The sequence below is a fragment of the Strigops habroptila genome, chromosome 12 (genome assembly GCF_004027225.2).
Source record: "Strigops habroptila isolate Jane chromosome 12, bStrHab1.2.pri, whole genome shotgun sequence".
In the NCBI taxonomy this organism is placed as follows: Eukaryota; Metazoa; Chordata; class Aves; order Psittaciformes; family Psittacidae; genus Strigops; species Strigops habroptila.
In genome coordinates this window covers 16286016-16308624 of record NC_044288.2, presented here as the reverse complement: position 1 = coordinate 16308624, position 22609 = coordinate 16286016, and the positions used below count along the sequence as shown (strand labels likewise).

The following is a 22609-nucleotide window of genomic DNA, read 5'->3' as shown; positions in this document are numbered from 1 at the left end:
AGACCGTGCTTATTTGCAGCCATTCATTGTGGGATTGGACAGGGGGACCCCATGGGCAGTGCCCCACTCCCCCTCTGGTCACACCACAAACTTGGTCTTGGTGAGGGAGCCGCTCTTGGTGGCCGTGTCTGCGTGGGCCTGATACCCGATGGCCACCTTCTGCGACAGGCCCAGGTGCTCCTTGTAGACACGCCTGGAGGAGGGAAGGGGATGCATGAATGGGGCAGCATCACTTCTCTCACCAGCTCCTTGCCCAGGAACCCGACTCTCGCCAAACCTGGCCCCCCTCCCCCCCAAAGCTCCGTTACCCAATGTGGATGACCCCTTCCCGGTTCTCCGCTTCCCGGGTCCAGATGGCAATCTTGTCTCCCTTGGTACGGATGTTGATGACGGCCCCGCACACCTCATCACTGTAATCATCAAACATCTCCCCAACGAGGCACATCAGCTGCCGGGAGGAGAACGGAGCCCAGGACTGTCCCCGCTACGGCTTGGTGCTGGGACAGGGGGAACACCACTGCCAGGACCCCGCAGGCAGCCCAAGCGGGACCACACTCACCGTCTCCAGCCAGAAACGGTCCAGCTCGGTGTGCCGCTGCTGCTTGGCCAGGGTGATGAGCCAGCGCCCACCACGCTTGTTCTGGCTGTCCTCCCACATGGGCTCAATGCCGTCCTAGGGATGGGCAAGGGAATGGTTGGGTGCACCAAGCACCCAGTCAGGCTTCCTCTCCCACCCTGTGGCCAGGGTGGCCTGCCAGCCCCACTGGCACCTAGTGTGCCCCATAATGTTGTGTGCTGCAGGGGGGCTCTCAGAGGGGGCTCCAGCAGAGGGGATGTTGTACCTTGAAGAGAGAGTAGTCACAGCCAGATGAGAGCTTGCTGGCAGGCTGGATGTGGCTGTACAGCCTGCACAGGGCAGAGACAAGTCACAGGAGCAGGTGAGAAGAGGTGCCGCAGTGGCCCCCAGCACAGTCCTCTGGCCCAGCCACCCCTACCCAGGGCTTCTCCAGAGGGGGCACATCGCCCACCCATGGGACACTCACGCCCAGAAGTCCTCCACAGTACTGAACTTGGTGATGAGGCGCAGGTTTTCCTGCCACATCTTGCTTTTGTCATTCTTGAAGAACCACAGCGCCCACCTGGGGAGGGAGGGAAGATGGGGAGGGGGTGTCGGCCGTGCTGGAGTCCCCCTCCAGCCCCAGCACCATGCTGGGAGGAGCTGCCTGTGGCCAGGCCCTCCATACCTGTTCTGCAGGGGATGCTTGCCCAGGCTCTCTGCCAGGAGCAGCTCCTGCTGCTGAGCCCTCCTCCGCCGCCGCTCCTCTTGCCTCCGCTGGGGAAGGAAAGACAGCCCCAGGAGCCCCATGGCCACCCCCATACCATGACATGGACCCACAGGCGGGAGCCCCAAGGGGACAGCAGGGCTACCTGGGCTCTGCTGCCTAGCCCAAAGAGAGCACTCACCTGCTCCCCAGTAGCCATCGTGCTCAGCACAGGCTCCCCCCAGCAGCCCCTGGCTCTTAAGTGCCTACAGGCGGGTGGGATGAGGCAGTCCCAGCTGCAGCTGGTGGGGCGGGAGGGCAGTGTGATGGGGGGGGAGGGAGGCAGACTGGCCTGTCCTGTGGGGCAGGGAGCTGAGGGGATCCCCCGTAGGGCAGGGAGCTGGGGGATGGAGGTCAGAGTGAGATGGGATCAAGATGGGGGGAAGGATGGGGTAAGGTGGGGACAGTGTGGGGTGGGCTCGAGATGGTGTGTCTTGGGGTAGGGCAGGGTGGTCCATAGATAGGGTGGGATAGTGTCGGGACGAGGGGTGGGGATGGGATGGGGAGGATGGGAAGAGGACATGATGAGGAGGGTATGGGATCAGGGTGGAATGGGGGACGGGAATGGCGTAGAGACAGAGTAGAACGTGGAGATGGTGGCGTGGGGACAGGATGGGGCAGGGACAGCCTGTAGAGTGGATGGGATCAGGACCGGGAGGAGATGGGACAGAGAGCGGGTGGGATGGGGATGGGACACGATGGGGACGAGGACAGGATAGCGTGGGGGCAGCACGGGATGGGATCAGGACGGGTGGGGACAGGGAGCAAGTGCGACGTCATGGGACCGTCCCGCAGTTCCGACCCGTGCGGGGAAGGAGCCCGTGCGGGGCGGGGGCAGCCGGGATCGGCTCGGCTGGGCTCTGCTCAGCCCGGCGCGGAGCGGTCCCCCCCGCGCATCACGGCGCAGCGCGGCGCGGCCCCGGCACAGCCGCACTGAGCCCGCCCCGCCGCAGCCCGGCCCGGCCCGGCCCGGCCCGTCCGTCCCCGCCGACAGCGAGCCAGGTCGGGCGGGCGGCGGGGCCCGGGCCGGGAGCGGGCGGGCGGCGGGGCCGGGGGCGCGGGGCGGGCGGGAGCGGGGCCGGGCCGGGGCGGGGTGAAGCCGTGCGGCCTCTCCCCGCAGAGCCGCCATGGAGGTGTTCATGAAGGGCTTGTCCAAGGCCAAAGAGGGGGTGGTCGCCGCCGCCGAGAAGACGAAGCAGGGGGTGGCCGAGGCTGCCGAGAAGACCAAGGAAGGGGTCCTCTATGTCGGTAAGGGCCAGTTCGGCCTTCCTGCCCCCTGCCCAGCCCCCTGCCTGCCCCCTGCCTGCCCCCCGGTTAATCCCTCCCCATCCCTGCATGCTCCTGCCAGTCCCCTCTGCCTGCCCTTGCCCGCTCCTGCGTTTGCCCTTGTGTCCTCCTGCCCATCCCCCGCAGCCCCACTGTCACCAGCTCCGCTCCCCCCGCCACGGCCGGACTGCGGCGGGGTGCCCCGGGGCAGGAGCCGGTGCCCGCAGTGCCCTGCCCACAGGGCGGGTGCAGGCAGGAGGATGGGCCCCGCGGGCAGGGGCAGGGTCGGGGCTGGTCCCCAGGTTGAGGGGATGGCACCCGCGGGGACCCATCCCGGTTCCTGGTAGTCTGAGCCCAGGGGCCCCGCGGCTCTTCACCGAGGATGCTCTGGGGCCGCAGCGCAGAGGGACCGTGGTGGAGGTGGTGATCCCTGTGCTGGGATGTCCCCGGCTCGGAGCACGGGGCTGGGAACACGTTTGTTTCCCTTGGAGAGGCCGTGCCCTGGAGCGCATCCCACACCACGGCTCCGCCGGCATCTCCCCTGCACCCCGCCGGCGGCTGGGGGGGTCCCCCCGCACTGCCCCTCGGGGCCGGGGTCCGTTCGGGGCCGAATCCTCGAAGCCATGTCTAGCAGGGAAGGGGCAGCTCCGGGCCGGCAGCGTGCCCGCGGTGGTGATGGGCTGCTCGGGAGGGAGCTGAGGCCGTGCTACCTGCAGCGGGAGGGAGGGCGCAGGGCTCGGGCTCCGTCCCGCTCCAGAGGGCACCAGCTCTGCGGGAGAGCTGAGGCCCCAGGGCGGTTCCCCAGGGCGGTGGTGGGTGCCTGCCCTGGGGTGCGTGCTCTGGACGGGTCCAGCAGCTCCAGGAGCGCCCCGAGGCCGCATCCTGCAGGAGCTGTCCAGCCCCTGCTTTTCCCCTGTCACAGACACCCTCTCCCATCCCGTGGGGTGTCCTGGCATCTGCGGGCTGTGTCACTCCACCTGAAGGGAGCATGGCAGGGTGGCATGGCCAGCGGCAGCGCCCAGCCCTGGCTGCTCCGGCTGTGGGGCTTCCCGCGCCATGCTGGCCCCAGCTCTGGGTATGGATCCCAGCTCCAGTGGGAGGCTTTGCTCAGCAGCATGGCTGGTGTTCACCCTGCTCAGCTGCCCTGGCACAGCGTTTGGCCCCATGCTACCCCAGGCCTGGCTCCTGCAGAGGTCAGGGGAGCCTTGCAGGGAGCTGTGCAAGTGCTCAGCCCCCGGCTGCCCTGGTGCAGGGCAGGATGCAGCCCCAGCTCAAAGAGCCCTACCAGCATGCCAGGCACGGCGCATGGCAGAGTCCAGCTATGACACCTCTAACCCTGTCTCTGTCTCTTTCTACCCCCAGGGAGTAAAACCCAAGGCGTGGTGCAAGGTGTCACCTCAGGTATGGTCCCCTCTGGATCCCCACCATGGTACCCCTCTGGCCCCAAGAGTGTGTCTGTGCTAACGAGATCAGAGGCTAATTGAGGGGTTGATGTCACCCAGCTAAAGCCTCTTGTATAACAGGGCCTGCAAGGAAGGATTTGCAGCGGCTCCTCACACTCCCTGCCCAGCTGCAGAGCAGTGTCCTTGCCCCCTCCCCTCCCCAGCACAGGGCAGGGATGTGGGGAGGGTCTGATCCTGCCCAGTGGCTCCCCACCAGCCCCCCGGGATGGTGTGAGGTATGGAGCCGCACCTGGGCCCCCCTCACTGGCCCGGGGGGGCACTGATGGGCACCTCTGGCTCTTGCAGTGGCTGAGAAAGCGAAGGAGCAGGCGTCCCAGCTGGGTGAAGCAGCATTCTCAGGCGCTGGCAACATCGCAGCAGCCACCGGGCTGGTGAAGAAGGAGGAATTCCCTGCGGACCTGAAGGTGAGTGAGACCCTCCAGCCACTGCCATGCCCATGGGGATGCTGGCACATCCCCGTGCTCAGTGAGGAGCCCCTTGGCTGCTCCCCAGCCCTGTGGGAGGGTCCCAAAGGTCCAGGGCACGCAGGCGTCGCTGCCCCGAGCGTGCAGCTGCGGACGTGTGCGTGCGCGGGCTCCTGCATGGCGCCGGCGGTGTGGGGCCCACGGAGCATCACTCCAGCGGCTGCGAGGCGACCTGACAGCTGCGGGAGCGGAGGGGCGGGCAGGGACATCTCGCCACCCCCACGAGCTGTTGGCTTCCAGCTTAGCCCAAAATAGCATCAGCTGAAGAAACGAGGCCAGCGCCGCTGCACTGGGGGGGATCGACCGCCCGCCTTTCCCTCCTGCCAGCCCCGGGGAGGGGTTACCCAGCACCGCCCTCGCTGCCAGGGATGCAGGATGCTCCCAGCGCCTGGGAACCACACGGTGCCAGCACCCATCGCCTGCTGGGGAATGAGGCTGGGAGTGGTGCAGGGACACCCACAGCTGAGCCCTGCTCCCATGGTCCCCTGCCTGTCCCCTCCCAGCTAGGTGGGCTGGTGGGTGCCCACTGGGCCCCACTGGTGCCCCCCATGTGGAGCCCTTAGTATTCTGGGTGTGTTGCTGTTCTGTGCCAGGGGCAGGGAGGGTGGGTGCAGTGTGGGGGGCTGTGCGTGTGTGACTGACCCCCCCGTTCACCCCCAGGCAGAGGAGGTGGCCCAGGAGGCTGTTGAGGAGCCGCTGGTCGAGCCGCTGCTGGAGCCAGAGGGGGAGAACTACGAGGAGCCCCCGCAGGTGAGGGGGGGGCGCACAGGGCACTGCAGAGGGCAGACAGTGCCAAGTGTTCAGCGTGCCGGTGACTATCCCTGTCTGGAGCAAAGCCAGGAACCCCCCTGCTCCCAGGTGCCCCATGCAGGCAGCCCTGCAGCCTCATGGGCAGGCTGGTGTGGGTCTGGATGGGACAGGGGCTCCATGAGCTCTCTCATGGGCTTTCTTTCCCCATAGGAGGAATACCAGGAATACGAGCCAGAGGCATAATGGACCCCCGTCCTCGCCTCTTCCACCAGCAGCACAACGAACTGGCGGTAGCCCCCTGCTCCTCCCCAGCCGGCCCCGGCCGGTGCCCCCATGCCGGGGAGGAGCAGGGGTGCCCCTGCCCTGTTCACTCACAAGTTCTTCCTCCAGTTCCGTTCCAAGGGACAGTGTCCGTGTCTCTGTATTGTGTCTAGCAGTGATGAACCCCCGCTGTGTCCAAGCCCCGGAGCCCTGGCACGTCCCTGAGCCATGGGCACTGCCCGCAGGGGCTGGTGTGTGTGTGTGAGTGTGTGCGTGTAGCCCGGGTTTATCGCTCTGTATCCCTCCCAGCGCCATAAACCCCGGCTGCATCCCGGCGTGTCTGTGTCTGTACAAAGCATGTTTACCTGCTCGCGGGCTGCTGTACATTTGGCTTGCACGCATGTCCCTGTGGTTCTGCTCTGGTCATCGTGGAACTATTTTTCTTTGTATATATATCTCTCTCTCTCTATCCATGGGTGGACGGGTCTTTTGCCTTTGTGAACCCCTGGCACTCAAGCTCGCTCCCCAGCCTGCTGGGTGGTGGCGGTGCCCGTGCCCTCCCTGAGGTCCTGTAGTGCCGACGCTGTGTTGTGCCGTGGCATGGATATCCCCCCGCTCCCGTCGCTGGATGTGCAGTACGAGGGCAGCTGCCAGTGACACAGCTGCCCTCGTGTCCGTGAATAAAGCCAACTCTCATCTGTATGCCTGGTTGTGGGTTCCAAGGGGAGAGGGGTGGTTTTGGGAAGAGGAATGAGGGGCTGGGGCAGGCTAGCTGACCCCTTCCTGCTGAGGGAATGGGCAGGACTGGGTCCTTGTGAGGACGAGATGTCTTCCTGTCTGCTCACTGCTGTGTGAGCAGCCGGTCACTGTGCCCTGAGCCTCCAGCCATGCTCTGGCTGTGGCCTGGGGTGCAGACAGTGTCCCCATGCCACCTGCCTCTGTGTTCTCTGCAGTGCTTTGTGTCTGCAGGTGAATGCAGGGGCCCCTCTGGGCTGAGGACCCCAAGCGGGATGAGGCTAGACACAGTCCTGGGCTTGATCACTGGTTGCCTCCCAGGAGATGATGGCAGAGGGGTTCAAGTGCTGGGCGCAAGCTTCCCCCAGCCTGCCCTGCAGCAGGATGTGCTATTGTTTGTAAGGAACCTCCTGGAAGGCACCCTGATCCTGTGCCAGAAGCGCAGAGCAAAGGGGAGCCTCTCCTCTGCTGTCCCTATGTGACCCTGCTCCCCTCGGGGCGTTGGCACCTGCGGTTGCAGTGTGACCACCTCAAGGGCAGGCGACTGCCCCACACCAAGTGATGTCCACCACAGGGCACCCTGTGCTCACTCCACAGCATGATCCTTGCTCCTTCAGCTCCCCAGGGCAAGGCCACCAACCCAGCCCGCGTCCTCTGCCATCCTCCACTCCTCGACTGCAGCACTGGGGCGAGGCTGTTCTGAGCCTCCCCACCACAAATATGAGATTAAATCCTCCACCCGTGCTCCTCACCAGCTTTGCCAGCAAAGAGTGAAGCTGCAGCAGTCAGCACAGACACACAACAGGTTTGCTGACGCCTGCAAATCCCCGCGCTGGCTGCGCTCCGCATGGCTGCGCCAGTTGCAGCAGTGCTTGCGGCGCCCACCCTGTGTTATTAAATGGATCAAGCAGCTGCTCCTGGGGCTGGCTGTGCCATGGGCTGTCCCAGCCCCAGAGCTCATTGCGCTTTTAACTTCCCTCATCCAATTCTGCCAGCCAGAGGCAAGCAGACCCAAACCAGCACCAGCATGGCTTCCTCCAGCACCCAGGAGGCTGTAAAGGGGCTGGGGCAGAGGGCAGAAGGCAGCCCCCTGCCCAGGAGAGCTGAGAGCCAGGCAGCAGGGAGAGAACATGCTCAAAGCAACCATTTATAGAGACCAGGGTGTCCCCTCTGTGCAGCACATAGTGTCCTGGGCACCCCTGTGCAGCAGGACCGTGACCCTCACCATGCATTGGCAGAGATGCGGGGGTAGCCCTGATGGGTGCTGTGTCAGTAGGTGAAGCCAGCCTCATCGTACACGGTGAACACCTTCTCCAGAGCACACAGGTACGCAGCAGTTCTCTGGTCCAGGCCGAGGTTGTACCTTGCAGCCATGGCCATTATTTGCTAGAGAGAGAGGAGAGTTGTGAGGCTGGTGCGTGCTGGGAGGGTCTGGGGACAAGGGGTGGCAGAGGACTCAGTGAACACCCAAGGGGGAAGGGGTCACCCCTGCACCAAGCGATCAAGGGGCTGTTCTGTAAGACCTGGAGCCACCTACGAGCAGGTCTGGAGATGCCCTCCCACTGCTGCCCCACAGCACTGCCGTGGGCACAAACCCTGGGTGGGCTTCACACACGCCGCTCACACTGCTGAGTACAGTGCAGCCACCTCTCTGAGGGGTGGCACAAGACCCCCCTACCCAGCACTGCACCCCCCAGCTCATCTAAGCAACCCTGGAAATGTGGCACATGGGTCTGGGGAAACAGAGAGAGGGTCAAGAATTCATCAGCAACAAGGGACACTGCCGAGCATGAGGCTTTACTCGAAGGATGGATACAGCCACCACTGGGAAGATGAAGCCAGGCCTCATGCTGACCTGGCAGCAGTGGTGATGGGGTGCTGTGGGTGGGCATCCCTCAAATACAGCCCAGAGCCTCTGCAGCGAGGCAAGGAGCCCAAGAGCAGGGACGGGCAAGGCAAAGAGCCCTCAGAGGTACCTTGGCTGAATACTCCATGGTGTAGGCCAGTCCTGAATACACGATGTCCTTCTCTGAGGCAGACTGAGGAGGAGAAGTGAATCGTTTGTGGGAGAGGCTGGAGATTGGCTCCCCCAAACCCATTTACCAAACACAGTCCCTCTGCTTGGCACAGGACCACCACAGATTGTTCAAGCTTGGCTTGCCACCTCTGCGTCTGGTTCCAGCACATGGCTTGGCTCCTAAGGGACCCCCTGCAGCATGCAGCAGCACTCTTAGATGGTAGGGCTGTACCACCACACACAGCATCTCCACCCCATCCCCTTCATCAGTGGGATGATAGCAAGGGAGACAGGAGCATCTGGGAATGAGAAACAAGTGAGCCAGGATAACCCTCCATGGCTGTAGGCACTTACAGTTACACGGGCCTTGAACTCTGGGGATGGGATGATGGGGATCTCCCCTCTGGCCTTGCCAAACCACTGCTCCAGGCTATGCTGAACTGACTGCAGGACGTGGTAGCTGGATTCCTGCTCGTACTTGAAGCTGAGGCGGCCGTAGCTAATGTGGTTCAGGTTCTTCAGCCACTCGAAGAAGGATACGGTCACACCACCTGCATTCACATATATGTCCTGCCAAGGGCAGTTCATGCTTCAGATTTGCTGCTTAGGGTGAGCTCAAGGCCCATCACAGATCCGGGGATCTCTCCTCCTCTGCCTTGGGTTCCTCCCCATACCCTTGGGCTCTGCCATCAGAGACAGTCCTGAGGTTACTTGGATGGCCAGATCCTAGAGCTATGGTGGCTTTCAGAAGGAAAACCAGCATCTGAGATGTGCTCAGGAACTGGGGTAAGGCAGGGAACAGGCTGACTGAGACAGCATCATCACCACCACCTGATCCTAGAGCCTGGCAGAGTCCAGCTGGGTCCACATTGGTGCAGCTGATAACACCAAGTGGCCCTCATAGCCAAGAGCCCATCACTTCCTTGTGCAAGAGGGGATGGACATACCGGAATCACGAGGATGTTTCTTTGCAGGAATATATCATGTGCTGCTGGTGTAGTGGGGCCGTTGGCAGCTTCTGCAATGATCTGAGAGCACAAGCAGAGCAGAGGTGAGATAGATGGAAGAAATGAAAGAAGAAACCAGTGCCAGGCTGCTCTCCCTGCTGCTGGGACACCCCCCTACCCCACCCAGCCACTTCTGGTGGCAGGGGTCTGGGTGTTGTCCGCACCAGAACTGCTCAGGATGAGCAGAAGCTCAAACCTCCTGTTTCACACAGAATGATTAAAGGGTCAGGCTGCAAAAGGCCTTGGCTGTGACAGAGTCCCTGGTCTCAGCATGCCCTGTCCCTTTGGTCCCTAGAGCTCAGAGTGAAGGGACGAAGCTGGCACTTGTAGCATTCCCCTGCTTTGCTCAATCTTATCTGCTGCCTGTGATTTTCAGTGTCAACACTGTGACACCCTTCGAGGGTACCATCTCGTCTGCAGGGAGGATCTGATACAGCAACGGAGACTGAGGCTGCCAGAAGAACCAGCCAGGTCACTCCAACCATCCTTGCTCCCTGCCGGCACAGGGAAGTGCTTGGGCTTTCCTCCTCCCCTAAGTGATGTGACCTGCCACCTCTGCCTCACACTCTGTCCCTCTGGCAGAACTGGCGAATTGTCAGTGCAGTGATGTGACACCTCCCTGGGGTGCTGAGTGCCAAAAGCCAAGGTTTGGCTGGGCTGCTGTCACTCACACACCGAGGCAGGGTCTCCAGCGAGCGGTCCGTACCTTTGCTTGCACCCGGGGCGCATTCTCCCTCGTGAGCTGCTTCTCAGTAGCGGCAGGGATGAGGATGTCACAGGGCACCTCCAGGATGCTGCCATCATAGGGCTCTGCTTTTGGGAAGCCAACTATGGTGCCATGGCCCTGGAATGAGAAAAGGGAGTCCTGCTGGGCCAAGCCTGGCAGTGTTGAGCACTGCCTCAGAGCTGGGCTCTGCAGGAGACGAAGGGCAGGCCCCTTCCCCATGGGCATTTCAGAGGCAGGCACTGACCACCACTCCTTAAGAACAGGGGCTGGGTTGACTGGGCTCAACTCACCTGCTTATAGTCTTCTAGCTCCTTTGGATTGATCCCTCTGGGATTGTAAATGGCTCCATCTCTCTCCCCAACACAGATGCAGCGGGCTCCGTACTCGTGCAGGTACTTCATGGTGTACAGCCCCACATTGCCAAAGCCCTGCAGCAACACAGAGCAGAGACATGCTGGGAGAGGGAAGTCATGGGGACACTGGCCTGCTGCTCTGGTAACAGCCCTCTCTCAGGAGCCTCAGCTGAGAAGCACAAATAGGAATCCCTGATCTAGCAGTTCTTGGTGAGTGTTTTAGCTGGATGGAGACCAGGACCTGGCAGGACAGAGATCTCCTTGGTTAGTTAGAGGGTTGCGAAAAGGAGAAGCCTTGAGATAAGGGCTTCCAGCTCAACCTGTCTTTATCCCCCCAGAGCTGTGATGTTCCAAGCACAGCATGCTGTTCAGTTTCTAAGAGCCAATCTTGATAGAAAACAGATCCAGTGACAAACACAGCCCCTCGGTGGGCACCACGCAGCACACAGGCACAACCCGAGCAATGCTGCTGACCCTCACGCTGGGGGCTGCGACCTGCTGCCATGGCACCGGCACAGGGCAGGGCCAGGGGGGAGCTCGGCTCTCTTAGGGGAACAGATGGGTTTGCACTGTCTGCAGCGAGGCGCTTGCCAGCTCAGTGCAGCTCTGAAAAGCACTACTGGTTCCTGAGACTGCAAAAACAGCCCCCGAAATACACCAAGATACTCTACACACAGTGAGTAGCCAAAGACTTCAGCCTTCTCATTCGCTGCTGCATCAGTGAAGCAGAAGGATGTGTGGAAAGGAAAGGGCTCAGCAAAGGCAGGGGCTCCCCATGCAGCTCCGGGTGCTGCCGCGGTTCAAAGCCTCTCCCCCGCGGCAGGGAGCTGTGTCGGGGGGAGAGGCTCGGAGGAAGCAGAGCGCTGGCCGCAGGCAAGGCTTCGGTGTGCGGGTTATTTCTCCCTTGCAGGGAGCAGTGGGCTCAGCAGAAACCGGGCAGAGCGGGCAGTGGATGGGGCAGCAGCTCCTGGCCCAGATCAGGAACTCCTGGAGCTACAGCAGGGGGAAGCACCTCACCGCGGTTGTGAGCAGGGCCTGGGCTGCAGGGAAAGGAATATTCTTCCTGGGAGTAGAGAGGGAAACGCAGGGCTGGCACCCTCAGGGTCCCAGCGAGCTCGCAGGCTGCTGGGCAAGGCAAGGGCCAGACCCACAGAGCACCCACAAACAGAACCTTTGCCGAAGGCAGCACCACAGTTTGTTGTGGCTGGTTTGGAGGTGACAGAAACGTGAAGTTGTCACTGGGGTTGGTTGGCTGTTGCCATCCAGCCTGGCAGAGCTCACTGTGTCCTACCACCTCTCCGCTCTGCCTGCTGCACAGGCACAGCTTCCATTTTATGAGCATGTTCAGGCAGGATGTCTACAGGGAAATCTTGGGAATGCTGCTGCAGGGTGAGCAGTGCAGCACTCCTGGACTGCTGCTTCGAGTTCCTAAGAGATCAAGTGGCTCTTAGAAACTGATCCACACACAGCAGGTCTGAAACACTCAAATGAGTGTTGCTTAAATGAGTGCCAGCTGCCACAGGGTGAGGAGAGAGTTGGGAAATTATGTCCAGACAGCACTGCAGGAGCTGAGACTGAAACGAAAGGCAAAATGGTCTTGAGGGAGTGTCCTCTTCAAAGCTGTAGCTGGGCTGAGCACTCACCTGCAGCACGAAGGTCTTGCCGGGGAAGCCGGGACTGAGGCCGATGCGGTCCATATAGTCGGTGTTGGTGAGGTAGTTCTCGATGCCATGCAGGACCCCGCGCCCGGTGGCTGAGCGTCGCCCATGGATGCCTCCCTGGCTGATGGGCTTTCCTGTCACACACGCCTGGGCATTGATGTCCTGCGAGGATGGGATGGGGAGAGAGAAGGTTAAGGTCTCACCTGGTGCAAGTCCTCTAGAGGGGACTTTCCCCGAGCCTCAGCTTCCCTCACGCTCCCCTAAAATTCAGCTAAACCTGAAGCAACTCACTGGCACAGACCTCTGGGCACAAACCCTTGCCATGCCCGTGGCATCCTGGGCTCCAAACCAGCACTGTGGGAGCTTACCCCGTACCCCAGTGTGTATATGTAGGTGTCAGCTATCCAGGACATCTCCCGCTGCCCGGTGCGGACATCAGGGGCCAGCACGTCAATCCCAGGCCCTGCAGAGGTAGAAAAATCTGTCAAATCCTGCCTTTGTGTTTCGGCTGCTCCGCTCCAGCCAATGGCATGTGTACAGCCAGGTGATTTCCACAGGCTGGTCATGGCCCTGGGCACACCAAGGAGTCCTCTGACCATACCCTGGTGCTATTCATACCCCAGGGTCTCCCCAGCTTCCCTCAGGCATGAACACTTTGGCTTTTGCATAGTCTTTGCCTTGTCCCTTCCCAGTACTTCAAGTAAAGAGAGCAGGTACAGGTCTTTGCCTTGCAATTAGCACCCACTGAGCTCTCCATCACACGCTGGGGCAGGAGAAACCTCCCCTCCTCCCTGTGACTGCACAGGCCAGTGGGAATGGAGGATAGTACCCTGGTGAGACCCTGCCCAGCAGCAGCAGGGAGGCAGCCTGGGCCAGCTCTGTTGTGCTTGGTGCTGCAGGAGGCTCCCTCTGCTCCAAATCCACAGGCAGAGGAAACCAGTGAACAGGCAGCAGAGCACCAGGGCAGCAAGTGCTGCTGACAGCCTCTGTGCCTGCCCAGCCAGGCAGCCACTGCCTGCTCCCCTGCCTGCACACCACCCTCTGCTTGCAGAACCGGGTCAAAACACTCACCTATAAACCCCTTCTTGGCCATTTCTACAGTGAAATGCCTCGTTATTTTCTCCAGCTCATGTTCCTGCACAAGAACAGCAAAACAACAAAACACCGTTGTTACTGCAGGCCCCAAGTAAAATCACAGAGCTGCATTCCACCCTGCCCTGCCTGTACAATGCTCACCCTGGTGTCCCCAGGGAGGTAATTCACAGCATCGGGGAGCCTGGGTTCAAAAAGAGCTGTGTTAACTCCTGGTCCCTTTGCTCGCTGCCCTTCCAACCCCTCTCTGATTTGCATCTTCCCTCAGCACAGTGGGCAGCAGCAGGAGCGTCCCTACTCCAGGCTCCTTCAGCACGTCTCTGCCCAGATGCACTGACCTATAAACCAGAGTTTACCGCCCCCCTCCCCGCCCCAAGCTGCTTTTCACAGTCGCTGGGTGAGTGTTACTACAAACATCTCCCCCGGCTTGTGAGAGAGCATTGCTGTGATAGGCACGGAGAGGGAGGGCTGTGGAAGCGGACTGTGAGTAACAGGCTGTCGGCGGGGGAAGGAGAGGAGTGAACTCACTGAGTATTTCCTTGGATCGATCCTCACACCCATCATGGCACCGCCAAAAGGGACATCTGGAAAAGACCGGGTAAGGCAGATAGATGTTCTCTGCCAGCTCCCCTGGGGAGGAGGTGACTGTGGCGACCAAGACCCTGCTGGTGAACCCAGGCAGGGGGACGCCGCTTCCCCACACCACACACAGCTCCCTCCTAACACCACATGGCCTCTGCGGGGCAGAGCTGAAGGCTGGACGGGATATGGACCCTGAGCCTGCCACAACCGTGAGCCAGAGCTGAATCCATGACAACCCAGGCACAGAGACTGCTTCTGAGAAGCCCAGTGCTTCATGCTCCCTGATTAACATGAACATCCTGGACTGCCAGTGGCATATTCTGCAGTTGCAGCAAGCCATGCCCTTGCACATCCGTGCCCAGAGGAACATCCTGCACTTCTAGAGCACTTCTGATTTTCAAAGCATCTAACGAGCTTTTCTGACTCACTGTACCACAGCCCCATCCCATGCCCAAGTCCTCATTTGCTTCACATTCCCTTTGTACTTACCCACTACGGCACATTTGTATGTCATTAATGCAGCCAGGGCTTTTACTTCATCCACACCGATCGAGCTGCTGAAACGAACCCCTGGGAGAGGAGAGAGAAGTGAAGAGTCCCTGCCTTTTCACCACAAATGGCACAGCGGCACTGTAGGAAAGGCTTTGACTCTTCTGAAACAGCAGCATCTAGTTGCAATAGGTGATCAGCAATCATTCAGCTAGACCCATTCCTCCAGACCACCATGGAACAGAAAGCCGGTTCCTGCCAGCCATCCATCCCATAGACACAGACCCTTGCTGCGGCGAGCATCTCAAACAGCATGGCAAATGCTCCAGGCTGAGGGAGAGGGCATGGGGGGCTGAGACCCCTCAGGCTCAGAACAGGCTCTGAGGTGTGTTTGGGGCAGTGAGTTTATGGTGTTTAGGATGAGGAGTCAAACGCACACAGGGGTGGGCACCCGCCACACTTGTGCTCCGGTGTCAGCACTGGGCTGGCAAAACTGCCTCCCCCATGCACCCCACATCCTTCTGCGGGATGCACCCCAGGACGGCATCCTCCTATGCACCACCGTACACACCCCAACCAGCACCGTGCTAACGCAGGGACCCCACTCCCGGCAGAGCCCCACACGCAGGCTGGGCTGGGATGGAAGGGCGCAGCGTGTCCACGCTCCCTGCCTCACCCCCTTTGCAGGGCAGGCGGTGCTGGCTGTGCTGCGCCCGCCATCCCTGCACCATCTCCCAGGTGCCGCAGTCCCTGCGCAGGGGGAAGGACACCTCCAGCACGAAGCTGCAGCGCCGGATGGTCTCCAGCACCCCGCGCACCCAGGACAGCCTGCCCCGTGCGGCGGCTCGCTCCTCCACCATGGCGGCCGCGCGCTGGAAGAAGGTCTCCACTGTGGCCAGCAGCCCCGGGCTGTCAGCGCTGCCACCCGCCCGCCCCGCCATGCCCCGGCACCACGCTGGCACCGCCATGGTGCCCCCCGGCACCAGCCACCGCCTCGCCACACACAGCATGGCGCTGGGGGCATGCGCTGCAGCAAACAGCGCTCTGGTTGGCTGATCGCCGCCCGCAAGGCCGTGAGGGGGCGCTGTGGAGAGCGGGATGGGCAGGGTGGGGCCATGGGGATGTGGGGCCATGGGGATATGGGGTGCCAGGGGTGTCCACCCAGCTCCTGGGGCTGGTACAGCCCACGCCGCAGTGAGGGCTCTGCCTCCCTGTGCGCCCATCCCTGCTTGTGCCCCCCAGCATTGCCCCTCTGAGGCCATGTCCCAGCCTGCACCCGGGGCTCTGCTTGCGCCCAGGAGCACACAGGGTGATGTGCTCAGACACCTGGTTGTGGTGTTCCAGCCACAGTGCCCTCCCACCCCGCAGGGCTGGGTTAGGTTGACCCCCAGCCACAGGCTGTGCTTTGGGGCACCCGGGGCAGAGGGTGCTGGCAGGGATCAGTTCCCACCCCATCACTTCCGCACCAAGATGCTGTTTTCAGGGTGCTTTTGGATCTCCCAAACATCCCTGTCATCCCAGAGCACCTGCAGCTCTGGGCACACCAAGGTGCAGCACAACCCATCATGGGGAGGGGAGCCAGGGGGGCAGCGTGGTTGAGGTCAGTTGGTGACGGGATCCCGGTACCCACGGGCATCCTCTCAGCTTCCATTTGCCAGCACCCGGAGCCCGGCCTCCCTGCCCGCAGAATCCATCAGCTCCCCACCAGAGGAGTTTCCCCAGCCAAACCCTGGTCACAACCAGGCACCGGTGAGCTGAACGGTGCCGAGCCAAGCCTGGGCCGAACCGTGTGCCGGGTGCATGTCGCTGCCTGCTCTGGCGTGTGCGGGTGCCGGCGGCGGTGGGGGAGCCGGGCGCGTTCACGTGGCGCTGCCCGTGCAGCGTGGGAGGTGGGCCGCGGCGACGAGGGAGGGGGCTGCCATGCTACCTGCGCCCGCTGCGCCGAGGCAGAACGCGCTTGTCAGGCAGCGCCTGGCTCCTCGCGAGTGCGTTGCCAAGGCAATGGGGACCATCTTACTCATCCTCCTCGCTATTGTTCTCCTGCCAGCCTCGAGGTGCCCGGGTGGGGAGAGGAGGAGGAGGAGGCAGCTGGCCTGGGATGAAGGCTGCCGGAGGGGACGGGATGGTGCCCCCCATGACCCCCACTGGCCACTGGGACATGATGTGCTCCGGAATGCCGATGGGGATAGGGAGAGGGGCTGCCGGCAGAGCTGAGAGCGGCAGTGGAAGGAAATACCAGCAGGATGTGGTCCCACAGCCCCCTGCCCTGAAGTAGGGTCCCAGCCAGGGGATGGGGATGTTCTGGTCCCCTCCTCTGCCAGGACTTGATCCTACCTGCGGTGTCCCTTGTCCCCCCAGTGTCTGTGCCCAGGGTTGGATCTGAGCCCACACGGGACAGCACAGGATGTGAAGCCATACCTGTGTCCCACCCTGTGCTCCCCCCACCCTGCAGGTGGGCAACTGGGACCAGTCACTGCTGCAGGACAGGGACCATGGGTCCACAAACACCATGAGGGGGGAACACGTTGACGGGTGCAGGGAAACACCCTCACACCATCCACACCAGACACCCATCAGGGTGCCTGGTGGTGACATGGAGGTGCCCCACTCTGCCCCAGGCTTGAGAGGGAAGGCAATGCTTTTTATTTCCATATCCTGCCTCCCTATTTTTAGCCTTCGGGGTTTTGTTCCAGCCTGGCTGTTTACTGGAAGGAGCATTTCCAACCTCCCTTGTCTCCAAGCAACCAGGTGTGCCAGCTCCCATCACCCAGCCTCACCCTATAGATCTATATCTATAGGTAGATATAGGGTAGGGGTGCTAACATTAACACGAAGATGATAGAACCCTGTCTTGGGGTTAACATTAGCGCACACGCACCTTGACCCTATAGCTTTTACCCCATTGTTGACATCCCCAGGTCTGGGAGGGAATCCTATAAGGTGATGTGGGCATATATAGAGGGGTTGGGTGACAGGAGGCAGCTGGGGGGTTTTGGGGGGATGCTGGAGGGCTTTGGGAGGGATGCTGGGGGGGATTGGGGAGATGCTGGGGGGGCCTGGGGGGATGCAGGGATGAGGCGAGGCGAGCAGGCCGCCTTCCCCCCGCAGCGGGAGTGCGTGGGAAGGAGTTAGACAAAGCCTGAGCCTGGGAGCAGAGGCAGGCGCTGCCGGGAGGGAGACGGGGATGATCTCCCCTCCCCGTCCTCTCCCACCCCTGGGCGAGGGGTGCGCGGGAGCCCACCTCCATCCCCACCACAGTGGCACGTTGTCCCGGTCCCTCGGGCTGGTTGGGGTACAGTACCCCTCCCTCCCCCCCCTCCGGTAATGCCTGGGAGGGAAGCATCTGTCTCCATCACCAGGTAGGAGGGGGACTGGACTCGGTGTCGGTGTCACTGTCACCCTCACCCACAGGCTAAGGGCTGAGGACCCCCTGACCGCGCCGGTGCCGGACATGTGCCCTGCTGTGCCCGGGTGCACCGGGTTGGTGATGCTGGGGGGTACCCGGGGGGTGACGGGGTCTCCCCGGGCGGGCAGGGGGGGTGACACCCATGACAACGAGGGGAGAGAGATGTGTACTGGGACGCCCCCCTCCCATGGCAGCCGGCCCTCCCTCGCCTCCCCACCGCTGCCCGGGGGCTCCGGGGCGGGCGGCAGCCGGGGGGAGCGGCCCAGGGCGCGGTACCGCCCCCGCCGCCGCCGCCCCACGCATGCTCGCCGCTGCCGCCGCCGCGCCGGAGCAGAGCCGAGCGGAGCGAGACGGGACGGGACGGGGCGGGACGGGACGGGACGGGACGGGACGGGACGAGCCGCCGCCGCAGGTAACGACGGCCTCGGGGCGCACGTGGCGGGGCCGGTCCCGATCCCGATCACGGCGCTGCCGCCGCCGCCCGCCCGGTACCGGCTTCCCCAGGGACGTGCGCCGGGGCCGGGGGAGGGGGGGGGTGTCGGATTCCCCTCGTCCGGAGCTGCCGCGGGAGCCAGTTTGTCCGGGGCTCGTCTGGGGAACCGGGGCGTGCACACGCGTGTCCGTGCGTGCGGGTGTGCCCGTGGCCATGTGCTGGCGTGTGCGTGCCTGTGCGTGTGCACACGCATAAACACGCGTGTGCACACGCGTGTGCGGGGCCTCGCAGCCCCTCCGTGGAGCAGTAGCACCGAGGCAGGGCACCCGCAGCCAGCCGGGGTGGAGGGTGCTGTCAGGGCAGGTCGGGGTGCGTAGTAGCACGAACCCCCGGGATGGGGGTGCTGCGTGGGGAGACAGAGTCGGGGGGTCATCGCCTCGAGGCCCCAGTGCTGCTGGGGGGGATCGGTGCCAGCGTGGTCCCTGCTCCTGCCGTGTCCCTTGGAGGGGATTTGCTCGGCTCTGCCCTCTCGGACCCACAAGTGACTGTGGCCAGGACTCGTGTGCCCCCAGATCCAGAGGGACTCGTTGGCACAGGCAGAGCTGGGGGGGCCCTGGGGCTTCCCACTATGCTCCTGCTACACGCCTGTTCCGGGGGACTGAGGGGGCATGGCAGGGAGCTTGGTGCATCCTCAGCTTGGGGTGCTGAGCTGGGGGTTCCCGTGCCTGGGGGATACACATCACTCCTAGCTCCGGGAACGCTGGTCCCAGTGAGTGGAGAGAAAGGCTTGGGCTGCCCCATGCCCTGGCTGTGCCCTGCAGCCCCCCTCAGACCCTGTGCCTGGCTTGCTCTTACCCCATGCTGTGCCCAGCTCCTCGCTAGCAGATGGGGGGTGCTGAGTCCCCCCAGGCTCTCAGCCTGATGCCCGGGGCCACGCTCCAGCTGCCACTCTCTCTGCAGGGGTGCCTGTGCCACGTCCCCCCGCTCCGGCAGCCACAGCAGCGCCTGGATCCTGCTCCCGGTCCCAATCCGGCTGTGCCGGTGGAAGCTTGGCTTTTACGGTAGGCAGCCAACAGGGTTCCTCCACTCCTGTGGGGCTGTGCACCGGGTGCCACCACACAGGCTGTGCCGGTGGAAGCTTCAGGCGGCCGCCCAACCTGTTGTCATGGATGGCATGGAGAAAAACAGTTGGCAGCCGAGGGGAGCTGGGGGTCCCCCCCTCACTGCCCCATTCTCTCTCTTGCAGACCCACAGCGGGACTAGAATGGGAGAAGCCTTCTCCAGGCATGGGCAGCGCTAAGGAGCCCGAGGGGCTGCGGCTGCTGAGCCACCAGGCCGGGGCCGAGGACGCCTGTGAGCCCAGTGCCAGCTCCCCTGGCTGCCCACCGGCGGGTGAGTGCCTGCCTGGCGCCGGCTGTGCCGCGCAGGACCGTGCCGTGAGGACCTGCTGTGTGGCCGCACCAGAGGCCCAGGGCACCATGGCCAGCACAGCGGTGGGGAAGGTGCCATTGCCGACAGGACCAGCTCCTGACCCTCTTCTCCGGGACGCCGGCACAGAGCCAAGCGTGGCAGCAGCGACAGGGAGCTGCGGGGGACCAAGTGGCGCTGCCCCAGCCTGTGGTCCTGCAGGGATGGGGGTTCCCAGCGCCCAGAAGAACACAGCCTCTGTGCCTCCCCTGCCCGAGCCCTGCCTCAAGGCACCCAGCAAGGACATGGGGAGTGCGCCGGCTCCTGCCAAACATGTGGCATTTGTGGAGCCTACCACGGCTGCTGGAGCAGCAGCAGAGCTTCCAAGCCAGGGGCAGCCCCAGGGCGGCACAGGGACATCCCTGGGCGCTGTGCCCCAGCCAAGGGGTGGTGAAGCTCCCAAGAACCCCCAGGGGGGCACGGCAGACCCCCCTGGCACCAGCACTGCGGGGAGCAAGGGCAAAAGCGAGTCAGGGTCAAACCCCACTACCCCGGGCCAGGGCAGAGCCGAGGGGAGCCCAGCCCAGGGTGCGGACGCTGGGAGCAGCCAGCAGCCCCAGCGAGGCAAGCTGCTCTGCGAGTCCTACTCCTTTGAGGTGACTCCACCACAGGACGCCGGGACGCAGGACATGGGGACACAAGTGGACAATCGAGCGTCCCTGGTGTCAGTGGCCTTGAGCCCCATGAGCCCCCCAGGCGGGGCTGCTGCCTTCACCTTCCCCAAGAGGGAGCTGGGCTCTGCTGCCGCCCCGCGCCTGGAGCCCTCCAAGAAGGACGCGGAGATGCAGGTGTCCATGCCCGTGGAGACCCGCTCTGTGGCCACTGGCCCCATGACGCCGGTGGCCAAGTCCCCGCAGGCCTCGTACCCTGAGGTGCATGTGAAGGGGACAGTGGTGGAGGAGACTCCAGAGCCCATTCGGGAGGTGAGCTGGGACGAGAAGGGGATGACGTGGGAGGTGTATGGGGCCTCCATGGAGGTGGAGGTGCTGGGCATGGCCATCCAGAAGCACCTGGAGAAGCAGATCGAGGAGAGGCAGGTGGTGGTGCCCCCGCAGAGCACCCGCACCGGCTCCGTCAAGGGAGACCCCCGCAAAGGCGAGGAGCCCAAGAGGCAGCCCAGTGTCTTTCGGGCTCTGCTGCAGAACATCCGGCGGCCCCGGTGCTGCTCCCGCGCCGGCCCCGCCATGGAGTGAGTCGCTGCTGCTGGGGTGGGGGTGCCATGGGGTGCCATGGGGCTTCTTGGGGGAGGTGAGGGGTGGTCCCTGGCATCCTGAGACACCCGCTGCCACTGTGCAGGGCTCCTGGGGCAGTCGGTGATGGAGCACTGCACGCCGGGGCAAGACATCTCCCTTGCTGGGGGTCCCCCTGCCAGCCTAGGGTCACCCCACTAACCTAGCCCCATGGAGGTGCCCTGGGACATGATGCTGGTGCCCTGTCTCTGTGCTTGGTGGTGTCTGTCAGCACGAAGCAGCACAAGGCTTCTTCCAGCCAGAGGCAGCTGCCTGTGGCACAGGTCTAGAGAGGGCTCAGGATGGGCATGGGCAGGTGACTGCTGGCTCCCCTGAGCTCTGGCCTCACTCACATCCCGGGCAGCAGCATTGCTCCCCATGCTGGAGAGATGCTGGTGCATTCCTCTGCCACCACTTTGCCCGCCCAGGGCTCGGCCCCGCTCTGACCAGCCCATGGCCTTGCACACGCAGGTCCCTGTGGCTGCCCATCCAGCCCTGTTCATCCCAGCCCGCCACAGCCCCATCCTCTCTGCCCCACTGTGTGCCGTGGGTGCCCTGGAGCTGGAAGGATGTGGGCACATGGGGCACTGGGACTGAAATGGGATAGACTGGGACCAACCATGACTGTAGTGGAGAGCTGCTCATCCCCCCATCACTGTGGCTGGAGGCACTTGAGGAGTCTGTCCCCGTGGCCCCCAGTTCTCCCTGCCCGGGGACCTGCAGATCACATCCTCACCAGGGCTGGCGGTGGGGATGGAGCCTGCCCTGCTGCCGGGCCCATCCAGCTGCTCCAGTGCCAGAGGCCCCATGTGCCTGGGACGTGGGTGCACATCCCTGTGAGGTCCCTCCAGCTCTCCTTTGACAGCAGCCAGGGCTGCGACGGCCTCAAAGCGCTGCCACTTTTTACAGCTGGGGTTTTACAGGGCGGGTGGGAGGGGGCTTTTCTTGAACCGTGTTTGCATTTTTGGAGCTTTTTAAGAGACACTTTGAGCCGTGTGTGTCCTGCCTGGAGCGGCCTCCTTCCCGGGGGCCTGCGGGGCTGTCATCCTCTTTTCAGACACTTTTCCTACATTGCTGGAGAGCAGCGGGAGCAAAGGGTGGGTGTGCAGGGGGTGAGCATCCCCACGGCTGGCTGCACTGCGGCGTCCAGCCATGATGTGAGTCCTGACCCTGTGGAGAGGACCAGACCCACAGTGCCACAGCGAGGGGGGCCAGTACCTGATGGGCAGGAGGCTGCTAATAGGGGGTGCTTGGGGAGCTGCACCATCCCCTTTGAGCAGAGGTGCAGGAGGGCTTGAGGTGCCAGGATCACCAGTGCGGCCGCTTCCCCTCTTTAAGGGGCAAGTCTTGCTCCGCTCCCCAAATCCCTGTTGTACATCCTGGCTAGTTTTGGGCCTGCAGGGCTGTTTCTGCTCTGGGGGGGCTGAGAAGGGCTCGCTGAAGCACCAGCTGGCAGCCACTGCCTGCTCTGTGCCATGGCACTCACCGGACCCAGTTCTGCTCAGTGCCTTGGGCTGCAGGAGCAGTGCCATGGCCACGCACAGATGACCAGGAGCCCTGCGGCATCCCCCTGTCACCCTGCCCCGGGCTGTCCCCCACCTCCAGCCCCTCACTGCCAAACTGCGGCTTCATCACCCATGTTTTTCTTTTTTTCCTCTTCATTTCTCTTTTGGGGGTCGGGGGGAGGAAGGGGTGGGGGGACCAACCTGTCAATGTGGATGTTGGGTAATAAAACCTTGCACAAACCTCTGCGCGGGGCTGCCTGCACCTCCCTTCCTGGGGCTGAGCTGGGACAGTGGGGCAGCCCAGGGAAGGGTCCTGGGGACATGAAGCCAGGCCAAGCCCCATAGTGGCACTCACCTTCCCTCCTCATGCCAGGAGAGAT

General features: G+C 63.1%; 4 protein-coding genes across 7 annotated transcripts; 2 read left to right on the top strand and 2 right to left on the bottom strand.

Annotated features, from left to right (window-relative positions):
- Positions 1–9: 9 nt before the first annotated feature.
- On the bottom strand, positions 10–1656 carry EIF4E1B (eukaryotic translation initiation factor 4E family member 1B). The gene is made up of 7 exons (XM_030503892.1): positions 1465–1656; positions 1245–1333; positions 1044–1139; positions 843–906; positions 560–673; positions 309–448; positions 10–193 (listed from the first exon to the last, which is right to left on the bottom strand). Exons 1-7 carry the CDS (start codon positions 1480–1482, stop codon positions 79–81), a joined length of 636 nt encoding a protein of 211 aa, XP_030359752.1. The 5' UTR covers positions 1483–1656; the 3' UTR covers positions 10–78.
- Positions 1657–2067: 411 nt separating this feature from the next.
- Positions 2068–6228, top strand: SNCB (synuclein beta). The gene is made up of 6 exons (XM_030503891.1): positions 2068–2324; positions 2443–2570; positions 3951–3989; positions 4337–4455; positions 5176–5265; positions 5476–6228. The coding sequence occupies exons 2-6, from the start codon at positions 2450–2452 to the stop codon at positions 5506–5508; spliced, it is 402 nt and encodes a 133-aa protein (XP_030359751.1). The 5' UTR covers positions 2068–2324; positions 2443–2449; the 3' UTR covers positions 5509–6228.
- Positions 6229–7392: 1164 nt separating this feature from the next.
- Positions 7393–14935, bottom strand: LOC115615579 (glutamate dehydrogenase 1, mitochondrial-like). 4 transcript variants are annotated; one of them, XM_030503890.1, is made up of 12 exons: positions 14866–14935; positions 14190–14270; positions 13647–13702; positions 13098–13161; positions 12395–12489; positions 12009–12188; positions 10303–10440; positions 9992–10129; positions 9226–9306; positions 8633–8848; positions 8238–8300; positions 7393–7647 (listed from the first exon to the last, which is right to left on the bottom strand). In XM_030503890.1, the coding sequence occupies exons 1-12, from the start codon at positions 14918–14920 to the stop codon at positions 7531–7533; spliced, it is 1284 nt and encodes a 427-aa protein (XP_030359750.1). In that variant the 5' UTR covers positions 14921–14935; the 3' UTR covers positions 7393–7530. The 4 variants fall into 4 exon arrangements, with proteins under 4 accessions (XP_030359750.1, XP_030359746.1, XP_030359747.1 ...); XM_030503886.1 differs by lacking the exon at positions 14866–14935 and having other exon boundaries at positions 14190–14343; XM_030503887.1 differs by lacking the exons at positions 13647–13702; positions 14866–14935 and having other exon boundaries at positions 14190–14266.
- A 2949-nt stretch (positions 14936–17884) lies between these two features.
- GPRIN1 (G protein regulated inducer of neurite outgrowth 1) lies at positions 17885–22473 on the top strand. Its single transcript, XM_030504871.2, has 3 exons — positions 17885–18007; positions 18989–19089; positions 19275–22473. Exons 1-3 carry the CDS (start codon positions 17897–17899, stop codon positions 20686–20688), a joined length of 1626 nt encoding a protein of 541 aa, XP_030360731.1. The 5' UTR covers positions 17885–17896; the 3' UTR covers positions 20689–22473.
- The last annotated feature ends 136 nt before the right edge of the window (positions 22474–22609 follow it).

Excerpts from the sequence above, each read along its gene's own strand:
- GPRIN1 (XM_030504871.2), top strand. The coding sequence starts at position 17,897 with ATGCTCGCCGCTGCCGCCGCCGCGCCGGAGCAGAGCCGAGCGGAGCGA. Across the intron at positions 18,008-18,988 it reads GGGACGAGCCGCCGCCGCAG|GGGTGCCTGTGCCACGTCCC; the intron begins GTAACGACGGCC and ends CTCTCTCTGCAG. Across the intron at positions 19,090-19,274 it reads GTGGAAGCTTGGCTTTTACG|ACCCACAGCGGGACTAGAAT; the intron begins GTAGGCAGCCAA and ends TCTCTCTTGCAG.
- LOC115615579 (XM_030503890.1), bottom strand. The coding sequence starts at position 14,920 with ATGGTGCAGGGATGGCGGGCGCAGCACAGCCAGCACCGCCTGCCCTGC. Across the intron at positions 10,441-12,008 it reads GCAAGACCTTCGTGCTGCAG|GGCTTTGGCAATGTGGGGCT; the intron begins GTGAGTGCTCAG and ends GTGTTGCTGCAG. Across the intron at positions 7,648-8,237 it reads CCATGGAGTATTCAGCCAAG|CAAATAATGGCCATGGCTGC; the intron begins GTACCTCTGAGG and ends CTCTCTCTCTAG.
- SNCB (XM_030503891.1), top strand. The coding sequence starts at position 2,450 with ATGGAGGTGTTCATGAAGGGCTTGTCCAAGGCCAAAGAGGGGGTGGTC. Across the intron at positions 2,571-3,950 it reads GGAAGGGGTCCTCTATGTCG|GGAGTAAAACCCAAGGCGTG; the intron begins GTAAGGGCCAGT and ends TTCTACCCCCAG. Across the intron at positions 5,266-5,475 it reads ACTACGAGGAGCCCCCGCAG|GAGGAATACCAGGAATACGA; the intron begins GTGAGGGGGGGG and ends CTTTCCCCATAG.
- EIF4E1B (XM_030503892.1), bottom strand. Across the intron at positions 1,140-1,244 it reads AAGCATCCCCTGCAGAACAG|GTGGGCGCTGTGGTTCTTCA; the intron begins GTATGGAGGGCC and ends CTCCCTCCCCAG. Across the intron at positions 674-842 it reads GTGACTACTCTCTCTTCAAG|GACGGCATTGAGCCCATGTG; the intron begins GTACAACATCCC and ends GCCCATCCCTAG.